The sequence below is a fragment of the Streptopelia decaocto genome (assembly GCF_964273445.1).
Source record: "Streptopelia decaocto genome assembly, chromosome: 6".
Taxonomy (NCBI): domain Eukaryota; kingdom Metazoa; phylum Chordata; class Aves; order Columbiformes; family Columbidae; genus Streptopelia; species Streptopelia decaocto.
Genome location: NC_138660.1, coordinates 29240216 through 29253696, shown reverse-complemented (window position 1 = coordinate 29253696; position 13481 = coordinate 29240216). Strand labels below are relative to the sequence as shown.

The 13481-nt window shown below is 48.5% G+C and overlaps 1 protein-coding gene across 1 annotated transcript in view; it reads right to left on the bottom strand.

Annotated features, from left to right (window-relative positions):
- The window catches only part of SATB2 (SATB homeobox 2), a 111340-nt gene that overhangs the window by 23251 nt on the left and 74608 nt on the right, over nucleotides 1–13481 (bottom strand). The window contains exons 8-10 of the mRNA XM_082055962.1: nucleotides 13436–13474; nucleotides 9803–9958; nucleotides 1563–1760 (exon numbers count right to left, since the gene is read on the bottom strand). Coding sequence (XP_081912088.1) covers nucleotides 1563–1760; nucleotides 9803–9958; nucleotides 13436–13474 — 393 coding nt within the window. The remainder of the gene's footprint in view (nucleotides 1–1562; nucleotides 1761–9802; nucleotides 9959–13435; nucleotides 13475–13481) is intronic.

Here is a 13481-nt window from a genome sequence, read left to right as displayed (position 1 = left end):
AGGGTGGGCGTCACCTCCAGCTTTTCAGATGGAAAAAGCATCTCCTGAGCCCCCCCTGATCATCAGCAGACATTTGGGTCTGTGACATCCATCACAAGTTATTAGGAATACACACAAGGCTCATTTTCACTTCTAAGATGAAAAATCTTGTGTATTCACTTCATTTTCCTGGATGCTTGTTTGTATCTATTGATCGCTCATTCGGTTAAGACCCGAGACAAGGCTAGAACACGCATGCACAAACCAAGCATTCATAAGAGTCACAACGGTTGTAGAGAGGAGGAAAACAATCCTGAGGAGGCTGTGAAATGAAGGTCCGTTCCCCACAAAACACTCACCATGGTCATTTTGGAAATGTTCCTAAGTTTCAGTGAATATATAAAAAACACTTCTCCACGTCACACTCTTCCAAACCCATGTTACCCATGCACAGACCATCTTCCTCTCCTACCCTCCTACTTTTGCTCAAGTGTTATCTGGCTCCTTGGAACAAAAGCAAATGTAGGGCTGCGGTTGGCCGCTGTTTGGGAGGGTGAGCAAGTGAGTGATCCCTGCCCGTTCTGCTTACTGAATAACTTATTGCTGTTGCTTTGTACTCCTCTGAATGTGAGCAGCTTTAGACAGCTAACTTGTGTTTCAGCCACAACATGAGCACCCTACAACTACCTGAAAGGAGGCTGGAGCAAGGGGGAGGTTGGTCTCCCAAGTAGCAAGGGATAAAATAAGAGGAAACAGCCTCTGAGTGTGTTGTGAGATGTTGTAGGGGTGCGATGAAGAGCAGATGCGATGCTGGGGTGCCCTGAGCGTGGCACAGGACCTGTGGTCCAGGGACCTGGAGGTGCTGGAGCGAGTGGAGAGAAGGGAACGGAGCTGGTGAGGGGCTGGAGCACAAGTGTGATGGGAGCGGCTGAGGGACCTGGGGGTTCAGCTGGAGAACAGGAGCTGAGGGGAGACCTTCTGATCTCTGAACTGCCTGAAAGGAGCTTGGAGCCAGGGGGGTCAGGCTCTGCTCCCCAGGAACAAGCGCCAGGAGCAGTGGAAATGGCCGCAAGTTGCGCCAGGGGAGGTTGAGGTTGGATCTGGGGAACAATTTCTTCCCCAAAGGGCTGTGGGGCATTGGAACAGGCTGCCCAGGGCAGTGCTGGAGTCACCATCCCTGGAGGGTTGGACAGACCCGAGATGAGGGTCTCAGAGATATGGGGCAGTGCCGGGGGTGGGTTATGGTTGGACTCAATACTTTGAGGGTCTCTTCCAACCAAAATGACTCTATGATTCTATGACTACTGACACCAAGAGAGCTCTATCATATCACCACTGCTGACCATGCTGTTACCAGCGGCATGACTGTCACATCCCTCCTCTTCAGCCACCACCACAAACCTGCACACACGCCCCCAGTGAGCTCTGCACCTGGGAGCTGTGGCTCGCGTGCGGCCCTGCAGACAGATGTGAACTGGGGCGTCTTGCCCTGCGCAGCACGAGGAAGCTGGAACCCATTGCTTGTCTCAGCTCTGCCAGCTGTTCCCCCCCAGGCGCCCCAAGAAGGAATGTGGCGCTCTGACCTGCACGGGCTCGGGAGTGAGCTGGACGACGTGCTGCATGCGCTCGCTGTGGTGATGCCTGGACTCCTCCTCGTAGATCACGTCCCTCTCGTGCTGGGGGAGGTTCAGGAAGCGGCGGATGGTGCAGAGGTTCTCCCAGAGCGTGCGGTTTTCCGGACTTGGGTTTTCTTTCCAGCGAAGCAGTTCGCACAGCCAGCCCTGCAATGAGGGTCAACACCGTTAATTCCCTGAGCACCGAGGAAACACTTGGGAGCGCAAGGTCAGCCAGACCTGAAGCTTTTTGCTGCATGTTTGGCTGGTCTCAGCTCACACAGAGCACCTTCTACCCTCAGCTGCCCTTCTTCAGCTATTGTATGTCCTGTAAGCTGGAGAAACAGAAATAACTGGCCAGGAGCCAGGATGCACAGTATCTTGTCCCCTGTCATAATCACACCATGTTTAAAGTGACTATAAAATTTTTCCTATAGGAAATCAGAGTTGAAATAAAGGTGCATGTTCACTTCTGTTTCAGAGCCCCTTTATTTCTTCATTCAAGCAAGAGAAAAGGGGACGTAACCCCAGAGACTTGCTAACAACCCTCATGCTAAGGGCTGCAGCTGCAGGACCACTACAGAAAACGTTTAGGAGAATATACTATCGAGTAAAGACCGCTGATCTGCTGTCACTGTGTTGCATTGACTCCGCCAGCTCTGAACTCCACTAAAACTCGACATTTCTCAATAATCAAACGGTCACTTAGAAGCTGCAACCTCACAGCAAGAGAATCCTTCAGCATTTAGCAGCAAACAGGCTCCTGCAGAAGTTACCAGAGAGGTACCAGGCAGAGGTAACTCTAAACCCACCTACAGCTCACAGGAATGGCAGATTTTATCTCTGCTATATTGTTTGGAGGTTAGTTTGGAACGCCTTCAAAAAGTCACCGCTGCGTGCAGCCCGGTCGGTGCTCTCCAGCGAGGAGACATGACGTGCACAGCACAACACGAGCAGATAACGCTGAGGATGCTGTCAACGTGCCTCGCCGCCTCCTGTCCAAATAGTTTACCTGGTAGCTTTATAACCCATTGTTTTCAAGCTGCGGCTCAGCACTGCGACACCATTTTGACAGGCACCTTACAATACCTAGAAGATGCAACGTTAGAAACATTTGGTAGAAGAAGGAACCAGAACGCTATTTTTCCGACTGAGCGAGCTGAACATCACCGGCCTACACCAGGGGTTTTTTAGTATTGCCTTTTATTTTGTGTAACAACTTGTAAGCCATTGACAACTTCTCCCGTGCACTCTAAACCCTGCATATAATATCATAAGCCCTTGTTTGTCTTACTCTCCACTGTGTCTTCTGCTTTCACCCCCCCCCCCCAAAAAAAAGGGGCAAGATTTGATTATCTCTGCTGCATCAGCCAAGACAGCAACACCAGCTGTTCTCATTGTGCAGCCTCTTCCTCACGGCCTACATGTTAATAACCTGATCATTCCATTTTCTCCTTCAACTGCCGGCTGCAGCACAGCGAAGAGACAAAAACCCAGGCCCATCTGCAGCAGCTGTAGGCACTGAACTGTGAAGCCACCGGGGATTTATAAACTAATCTGTAACACAACACTGCCTTGTTTTTACAAGTAAGAGGCCACATTTGTGCAGACCTGATCTTTTCTTGCAATAAACTAGGAGGGCTGGGGAGGGGGGCAAGGATGAAAACAAGATATCTAATAATTTACTTGGTAAGAAGAAAAATCTATGTTATATTTTCAAAGTATTTTGGCTGGTATTCGGGTAATCTCTCAGCCAGGTGATGGATGCATTTCAATGTGGTTTGGCCACATCCCTTGCCCTTGGTTCTCCTTTCTCGCTTTCCTCCGCCCACAAATCCCCCCAAACTTTCTCTCTTTTAGAGAAAAGACAGGAAGAAAATCTCCCTGCTCCACGGTTTCCTCAGGGGTTCCCCCGTACAAAGGAAACCATTTTTGAAACGGAAAATAAACCATCTGCGGAAAAAAAATCCAAGGCTGCCGTTTCTCCCTGCTTGCAGTGATCTGAACAAGTGTCCAACTGAACTCGTGCCAATGTTTCGAGCAGGTACGCTGAACCTCTCCCGGGGGATACGCTGCGGCGTGAAGACCAGAAAACACCCCCCAAAATACCAGAGCCCAGTAGGGGCAGACCCAGCTCCCTTCCCAAAGTCGGCCCGTCCGTCCCGCTGGCGACTGCGGCGCTGTGATTTATCTGTCCCGTTATAATCAGCGCTCATTACAATCACTTAGAGCAACACTCCAGGCCTCATTACGGCCTCGGCGCTCGCTGCCATTAGTCTCCAAGAAGGATGGCGCTTCCATTTGCCTGGCAACATGAGAGGTCCTGACCTCGGAGCTATTACGGAGCAGATTAGACCGCGGTGTGACCATGTGTGCAGACACGAGCAAACCAAATTAATTTCTGGCCCAGGGAGGCACCCGGCGAAGGCCCCGCCGTCCCGAGGACACCTGAGAACTTCGCCATTCCCCAAAGGACAGCAGCTAATGGCACGTTTAAAGGAGCCTGGTTCTGAAGGTGAAGCACATCCGCGGTATTTAGAGAGATATTAATCCACTTTCCCCACATAGTATTTGCTTGGCTGATCAGATTAAGGGATCCAGCCCTCACCAGCACACCCCCGCCACAGCAGGCCCCAAGAAATCTGTGATACTTCACAGCCTCAGACATATTGCACCATGTGTACCCAGCTGCTACAATAATTAGCTTATGAATGTATCAGCTGGTTCTGTGATTTTTATAAATAATAACTAACCTACAGAGCAGAAAGATTTTTCATGAGCCTAATATTAGCACGGAATTGCAAAAGGGGGTGCGCCTAACTCGGAATTGTCATTGTGCTGAACGCCCCGTCTCCCCTCACGCTGCGCGGGACTCGATCTCCCCCGGCGCCAGTTATAAATATTTATTTTAATGTATTTGTGGCAGCTTTCTTCACAACAGCCATCGCTCCCTCACCCCCACACGCGCGGCCCTACATCAAATCTGTCCTTTCCTCGCTCTTTTCCTACCCTGCCCTTTATTTATTCGAGCGTTGGTGCTCTCGTTCAGGACCCCCCGGTCCATCTATGGGGCCGCTCAGCAGGCGAGAGGTTCACAGAATGTCAGGGGTTGAAGGGACCTGGAAAGCTCATCCAGTGCAATCCCCCCATGGAGCAGGAACACCCAGATGAGGTTACACAGGAGGTGTCCAGGTGGGTTTGAATGCCCCCAGAGTAGGTTCGGCTCATAGGTGAGAAAACACTGTGAGTGTTCCTAATGATTGCGGGTACCCGCCTTCCCCGTGCGCAGATGAAAAGTCTGCATCGTTTTTTTGTAATTATTTATTTAACTAACCCAACACGCCATCCAAGAAAGTTTTGCAGTACCAGGCAAAAGAAAAAAAAAAAAAAAGAAGTGTAAATGTCAAATAAAACAGTGACAGATGACAGTATTCTCTATTGAATAGCACCGTTTCCTCGTGCATGTTCAATGAGAACTCATGAATTATTAATGTGCAAATCTCCTTTTTCTGTTAAAAATTTCAACTTGGCGTTTTTTTTTGTTGTTGTTGTTTTTTGTTTTTTAAATTATTTTCTTTTATTTATTTCTTTGGGTCTGTGTATGTTACACAGAGAATTATTTCCTTTAAGAAATGCTAACATACAGAGAATTCTTGGAGCTACAGCCATTCACAGTGAGTTTCCATCTATAGCTACATTTACTGGCATCGAAACGGAGAAGTGAAGGAGGAGAAGCTATCTCACCACCTTTTCCCCCGCTCATTCACAACATCTGAGCTCACTGCATCGCAAGCGAATCCAAACCTAACAAATTCCCAGATCTGAGCTCACTGCATCGCAAGCAAATCCAAATGTAATGAATTCCCAGATCCACGGCACCACCGGGTCACCGGGAGGCTCCAGATGTGCCAGTGTCAACATGGGTGGCAGGATCCGGCCCTTCATGTTGGCTTCTACGGTTCTCAAATGGGAATGTCTTCCATTAAAAATAAGAGGAGGAAAAACCAGCACAATTAGAGGATGCTTTTGGCTCTGCAGCCGGGCACACCCAGTGCTTGTGGTTACGAGGAATTCTGCTCAGAACTTCCTCTGTTTCACCCCAAAACTTCCAGAGGCATTGAGAAGGCAGCCTGACCGAGCTCAGCAAAGAGCGCTGCCCTCTATTTCTGTTGTTCTCAGGAGGCAAGAGAAATGTTTTTAAGCATTTTATTCGATATAACAAATAATATCACATTAATGTCCTATTTTTAACCTCTCTCGCTGTCTCCTAATCAAATACATTTCCACATAGCTAAGCAAACAACAACAAAAATCTGCAGGAAGCCAGCAGTTCCCATTGTGTTCTTCTGCCGTTAAAGACGCAGCGTGCTCACTGCACCCAAGCGCTGGCCTGGGCGCACCGGCCGCCTTCTCCGCCACTTATTAATAATAATAATAAATAACAACACAGCTATTTTTCTGTGCTGACATTTTCTAGGGTCTCCAGTGAAAGCATGAGTAGGCAAATGAAGAGATTTTAGTAAGAGTGATTCAGGGATAAACCTCAAAAATAAATGTAAAAGGTCATTTCCTCACCCACATCATCAGTGCGGAAAATGTCAACATATGTGACAAAAGGAAAAAAGAAAATAAACCAGCAATGATCGACGCAAGTCTTGAAGGATTAGGAAAGAAATGCTGCATTTCCAAGAGAAAACTCCCTTCCTAGTTGGGATGACGGGACAAACTTCCTCGGGCTCTCTCCCCTCCGCTCGGCTTGCGACTCTCTGCAGTGCCAAATGAGCCAGATAATATTCAGCTCTTGTTCCTTAGTCACCAAACTCTCTTTCCATGAATCCAATAAGTGTCTATTAAAATAAATAAACCCCCTAATGATTTGAGATAACCTAATCACGAAAGCTGAAATGGATAAAAGAGTAACTGTAATGGAGAGTTCTGTCATGGCTTCAGTGAATTCTTGATGAGGGCCAGGGGAGGGGGACTGAGCACAAGGAGATTTCCTCGGAGCATTTTCATGCAGTTCAAGGTTAAGTGCTCAACAGCCTGGATTCCCTGAAATGCTCGATACTTTTCCTCCCCCCAAAACTCAAGGCACACTGCAAAGCACTTTGGTGAGGGCCAGTTTCTCCCTAGGCTTATAAAACACGACAAAATACAAGAAAATGAGTGAGGTACATGAGCCACAACGTATCTTAGACGGTAGGGAACAGCAGGCCTACTCGCAGCTCTCGGCGGCGGAGGGAAGGATGCTGTTCAAACTCGCTTCTCCCCGTGCTGCAGAGGAAATGTGGGCTTGTGGTCAGGGCAAGTGGCCCACCCGCAGCTCCCCGGCTGCCAAGGACTTCCCCAGCAGAGCCCCAGCTCCGCAAGTGCTGCAGACACCGGCCTGGATGGGGGTCATGCTGGGAACGTGTGTAGGAGACTGTGAAAAACAACCTAACGTCCAAAGGAACTCCAAAGAAAATCCACGTTTTGTCAAGGAGAGAAAAGTTTAGTGCTGGCTTAATGGTTGGACTCGACGATCGTAAGGGTCTCTTCCAACCAAAACGATTGTATGATTAAGGAGAGTCTCCGAGCCTGGGAGAACTGTGAGAAGACCTGTCTACGCATTCACACGAGCTTGCCCAGAGGCAAATCCTCATGTTCCGGCCACACTCAGAGATGCTCCCAAGGCGCTGACACAGGTCCCGGGTTTCACCAGGTACAGGCCCAAGGGCAGGAGCAGGCGGCAGCCCCAGAGGACACCGTGTCCAGCGGGCACGTTGCTAACAGCTGGCAGCCACAGCTGGATGACAGCTTGGGAGGCTGTTTGGAGAGCCCCGCAGGCCCTGCTGCCTCCGAAAATACGCAGGGATGCGCAGCACTTCACAAACAAGACTCAAAATGCCCAGATACAGGTTGTAAGGAATAAAATGCATATTAAGGCAAATAAGTAAGTGTCTAAAATGAATGGCTTGAGAACCTGAGGAAGGTTTATACCCTTAAAGAAGTCTCACCATACTACCTTGGTACCGCTGTGAGGCCTCGTTCCCTGCATTTACAGTGACTTGAGAGCTCTGTGATTTGTAACCTCATTTTCTAGCAGCTGCCCTTGCCTTTAGTTGCTGAACTGAGACTCTGCAACGACTTAAGAATAAAGATGGCTACTTGTTAAATTAGAGGTCAATTAACTCCACCAGCAGACGATGCCGCTTGCAATAACCACTCTCAGTGGGTACCACTCTTCCTGTACAGAAGATGAAATGAAGCCTCCACTGGCTCCGGATGTTTTCTCAAGTACATGACATACAACCCTGCGTATAAAATGTCAAAACAGCCCTGTCGGAAATTCACTGGCTGCTAAAACTGCGAAGATCTCACAGCACCGTGGATTGCTGTTGACAGAACAGCAGCGCCCAACATAACACACGCCTTGTTAGCAAACTGGAAGCGTCTCAGTGCTCTGGGGTGAGGGAATAATAGAGAAAGGCAACGCAGCGCCAGCCAGGCCTGCGGAGAACAGCAAGTGAACGAACCTCGGCGGATGGTCCAAGCAAACCCTCACACTGGCTCCTTGTCCACCCTTTTTCAAGCTCTCACTTCGGCAAAGATGGGCAGTTTTCAGTGAGCACATCCCACCACGTAACTGCTGAAATCAGCAGCATCCTCCCCAAAAACGCTCACAGCCGTTGCTGCTGAAGAAACAAAACCTTCACGTGCATGCACTCTGCTTTAAATAAGAACATTTGCAGATCCTGGTCCTTAACCTTTTGCATCTGGCTTTCAAAATCTGCCCCTTTTTTCCACGTGAAATGCTCCGTAGCGTATTTTTGTTTCGGTGCTGGTACGCAACGCTGCCAGAGAAGCGCACTCGAGCTGGCACGGACTGGCGAGCCACCCGAATTATTGTTGGGTGGTTCAGCCCCTCTCTATTTCAAGAAGCCTCTGGGTATAATGACAGGAAGCTTGCAGGCAATTTGAAGCCAAACCTCAGAGAAACTGGCATTAAACTGTGTTAAACACGCCTTATTAAAAGCTGTCCAGTCCAGATTCTGGGTGGAACTTTGATATCTGCATGGAGTAAAGAATAAGGGGCACGTCTGCAAAATCAATTGTGCAGTTTTTATATTTACTGCACGTTTACCACATATGTCATTTATTACACAGTGGAAAACCGTTAAATGCACAGTAGTTGTGCCAAGTGGCATTATGCTTTTAACAGCTTTATTCGTTTAACAGCTCCAGTTCTCATTATATTTTGCCATGTGGTACATGAGATTTTTATGCATTTAACAGTTTAAGAGGGTTCCATGGTATTTTCCTTTTATGTATTTCATACTGCGCCTGGGATTTTGTCGGGGGGTAGAGCGGCCTGTAATCCCTGTACCCTGACAAGAGAAAGCAAAAGGCAAAGAAAATCAATGATTAAATGAGGAAAACGAATCAGGCCACCACGTGTCAAGGCACAAATAGGTCTAAGAAAGACAAGGCTCTCCCACGTGCTCCAACAGCCTTCGATGCTTTGTTTCTATGCCTCTCAAGCCACTTTCTGCCCTTCCTACAAAAACTTCTGTCTTTCTTCCTTTCCACCAACCCCTTTCTGGTGCGCTATATTTTTTTAAAGAGTCGGATGAAATTTTTAGATTAATGGATTTCTCTTCAAGAATTTCACCCCGGACTAGGTTTGCCCGCATGTATTTTTTACAGCCAAGGTGGAAATGAATCCAGGAGAACTCACTGCAGTGCCTTTTTGTAAAAACGATCGGATCTGATGTGAATTATTCACATGGCAACACCGTGTGCAGCACACGCAACACGCGAGAAAAAGGAAACACTTGCCTAATATGTGGTTTCCCATTGCTTTCCCTCAGTTAATCACTTAAGAAAACAATTTCTTTCCCTGCCAGATGAGAAGGATACCATCATTTTGAAAGGCCCTCGTCCCACTAGCAGAGGTGTAAGTTATATATCAGAAGCAGGAGAAAACATGTATGTTTGTACAAAAGGGGAGAAGAAGCTTGGCTGTGAGCTGATGCTCTGCCTGTTCTAAAAGGGAAAAGGAAACCCCTTGAGCAGGCAAAAGCCAAAAACACGACAGGTTCCGCAGAGATGAAGATTATTATCGTAGGAACAGATGTATTTTTACTGGTGGGAAGAGGAGACGGGTCTAGTTCCAACCCCGGAGTTTGCTTTAAAAACAAACCCCCCAAAAAAGCCCCTTTCCCACTCACCTGACTTTTATTGGCAGCCACTTTGGCAAACAGAGCCTGCGATACCTTGGCCCGTTTCATCTCCTGTTGGATCTCGTCGTAAATGGCAGCTGTGATGTTGACGTTGGCGCCGTCCGCCTTAATGGGGAGGTCTGCTGTCGGTGTCGAGGTTTTGGCCTACCGAGAGACCATGAAAATAATAATTAAAAAAGTGCTGCTTTCAGCCCAGCCATCTGTGCAGAAATTATCAAAGGATTTCAGTCAGCTGATGCCAAACTGCATTAGCTACAGAGGGACACTTCCTGTCCATTATTCTAATCAGGTTAATTGTGATTGGAAATAATTGCGGTGCATTCCTATAGGACACGCAGGGCCCTGTCAGCTCTGCCCCTCTCCCTCTGTGTTCATCCAGAGGACGGGGACCCAGGGCTGAACTTGGCTTTGGCAGCTCCTCCTGAGGAGGCAACAGCCCCTACCTGCTCCCCCCTCGCTACAAGTCGCCTACACCTTGGAGGAAGAGCCAATTCTCCCAGAAAAAATGAGTAAATGGGTAGAGGTCTCTAAATAATAAATTATTACTCAATTTAATGCACTCCCTCAAGTCTCCCTCATCCTTTATTAAAACTATACGTATGTCATTTGAGTATGTATGGTTTCCCAGCCTCATCATCATTATGCTAGCCAGACAGTCACCTAATTTCACCTAGGAAATCAGTGGAAATGAAAGGAAAAAAAAAACAAAAACCAAACAACCACATTTCATAAAGCTGGGCTTTGGAATGCCTTTGATCTGCTGCCCTCGTCCTCCTAAACTCATATTGAGATTTTGTGTATTCCGCTGCACTCCTTTTAATTGAATGATTTCCCATCAGCTTCTGTGACAAATGAAGGACAATAACGGATGCTGCCAGAGCCTTCCCCGGGCTGGACTACCCTGCAAGGCTTCTATAGATAAATAGAGCTGGGCAGGCTTGTTCCCGAGCCCTCGGCCGTCCCCAGCAGGTGTGTGCAGGTCAGGGACGCTCCTGGTGCCCACAGCCCCCTGGGGAGATGCGGAGGTACCGGCAGAAAACTCTGTTTTCTCTTGAGATGGCAAGGTTTTAGTGATCAGAACAACCTAGGTGGCAAAGCTCAGGCTTCCCCATAGATCCAAACCTCCCATAAACCTGGGTCACATTCAGATATTTGGGTCAATTTTAAACCTTTTCAGCTGGCTGCTGTTTTTGTGCCGGAGGTGAAGCCTGCTAGAGTACATCTAACGTGAATTTTTAACCAGGCAGACATGCCCAAATGCCTATTTGTTAATGGGATGGTTAACTAGGCAAAACCAAACCTGCTGAACTTCTTCTGTTGTGCTGTCCTCCAAATCGTCCTCTCCCTTATGTCTTTTTTGTACCAGTAACAGAGCCAAAATCAAGCCAACAGTCTAAACTAATCACTCCTCCTACAGTTTCCAGATAAAAAATAGTAGGATACCGGGTTGGAAGGGACCACAAGGATCATCTGGTCCAACCTCTCCAGATAAAGCTTTAACCAGCATGTATCTTCTCCCTTTCCTACCCCCAAGCCCAGCAGAGGTCCCTCTGGGCTTGTTCCCCGCCCGTCGCAGGCAGGACGAGGGTAAGAAAGGGATTAGTACTGTGGGGAGCAGAAGAAAACAACAAATAGATCATGGGAAGGAAAAGCACTGCCCAAGTCTGTCAGGGCTCATGTAATGGAGCTTAATTTTACCAAAGGCCCTGCAGCGCTTTGATGGGCATAAAATAAACCTTCCCAGAGGCTGCAGCCTTTGGCCAGCGCAGCAGCCGAGGTCACCATGGCCTCCAAGGCCGTTCTGGAGGCCTGAGATCCTGAGAAGAACAAAATTAGCACGTAAGAGAAAGATTTAAAGTACAGCTCTGTCCTGCCTGGGTCTCCGATACTGCTCCACAGCCACACGGCAGAAGAAAGGCTGCCCTACACACCCTGAAAGCTGGTTTAGTTTTTATTTCATCACCAAAACAGGTAGGGCAAATACCAAACCGAGATATCACAGTCACTAAAATAAAGTATTTTACGGTAGAGGACTAGATTCAAAAATGGGTCTTGATGTTAAGGAGTTTGCTGTTATTTAAATGTCTCACTGCAAACAGTCGGGGGGAGAAAGCAGCAGATTGTGTTTGCAGCCCCTGTGCCAGGGCGCTGACACCAGTCATGCCCAGGGCCCCTTCCCTGCAGCAATCGCAGCCCTTTGCTGGGGCCACTGGCCCCACTCACCCTGGGGGACACCCCGTGAGGGGATTTCAGAGACACCGATCCGGGCTGCTGTGCCTACGCGTCCGCCGGGCTCTGCTCCCACCCAGCATCCTTCCCACAAGGAGCGATCCGTATCTATGGAAACCGCATTTCCAAACGCCACTCCAGCCTCTCCTCTGGCACCCAAAGGCAATTCCCGAAAGGAGGGCGCAGCGCCGGGGTAGGGACCGTACCCACGCGGGGCGAGGATGCTGCCGGGAATGGCTGCGTGGCGGACGAGGATGGAATTCGCCTCCTCAGAATAATCGCGGGCATATGGCGAAGCGCAGTCGCCGCGCTGCCTGCCCGGGAGCTGGGAAGGAGCCTCATCTGCAGGGGCGTCCCAGTTGTCAAAACAGCACCTGGGCTGATGGGCACGGCCCCCGGGAGCGCTGGGGACAGGGGACGCGAGCAGCGGTGACACCGACCTCCACGTGCTGCTGCTGCCGAGTAGAACCTCGCCATGTTCTGCTGGGTTCTTCAAGCCAACATAAGGCTTTATAATTCCAGACTATGGTTTTCTAGCAATGCTCTTAAAAAGGCAGGTCAAATTTCCATTATTTTAAACTAGCTGAGGCTAGAATGTAGGAAAAATGCCGTATTTCAACACAGGACTGAGATGCGGCAACAAATCTAATGTTTTTTCTCACTGGATTGCATCTAACCTCTTGGTTTCCTTCTGTTGTTCAATTTTAGTTGTGTCGCAATACATGTAAGTAGGAATAAGCTCATTCTTTCATTAATAAATACAAATGCACAAAGTGGATACACTACTTAAACATTAAAATAGTTGGCTTTATAATTTCTTTTCACTGAAAACTAAGTAAAAAAGAGTTATACAATGAGTTTCCCATGTGATAAAAATTCAGTGTCAAAGCAGGATATGCCTGCTTTCAGCGAAAAAGAATTCATGTATGGTGGTGAAGTGCACCCCCATGCCAGGGTCCAACCGAACCAGCTCAACAGCTCCAACACACCTTCCTAAGTTTGGATGGGACTCCCAAGGGGGACGATATCAGGGTGCAGTTTGTGGGTCTTCTCTCTTAGCGCAAAGGAACAACCTACCCAGAAGCACGTTAATACCCACGCGCAGTTCAGCCAAGGAGGTGCCAGCTGGTGTGAAGCTGCAGAGCATCGTCTTCCTGCTGTACACTAATAATTATTCATGTAAACCTCTACCTCAAGGACCGTGACAGAATACGGAGCATGCTAACTTCTAGCAACGTCTATTTAATTCACTGTCGACCTGTTTGGCTGTTAGTGCCACACATATGAACCTCTCCACAAGCCCAGAAATCCCCTCTGTGCTCTGCAGAAGTTAATGCGCACAGATAAAGAGGAGCCTGCACAGCACACGGGTCGGGAGACGTCGCGTCTTACCTGGGGGGTTCTGGAGGAGCTGGGACTGCTGGCGGCTGAGGACACC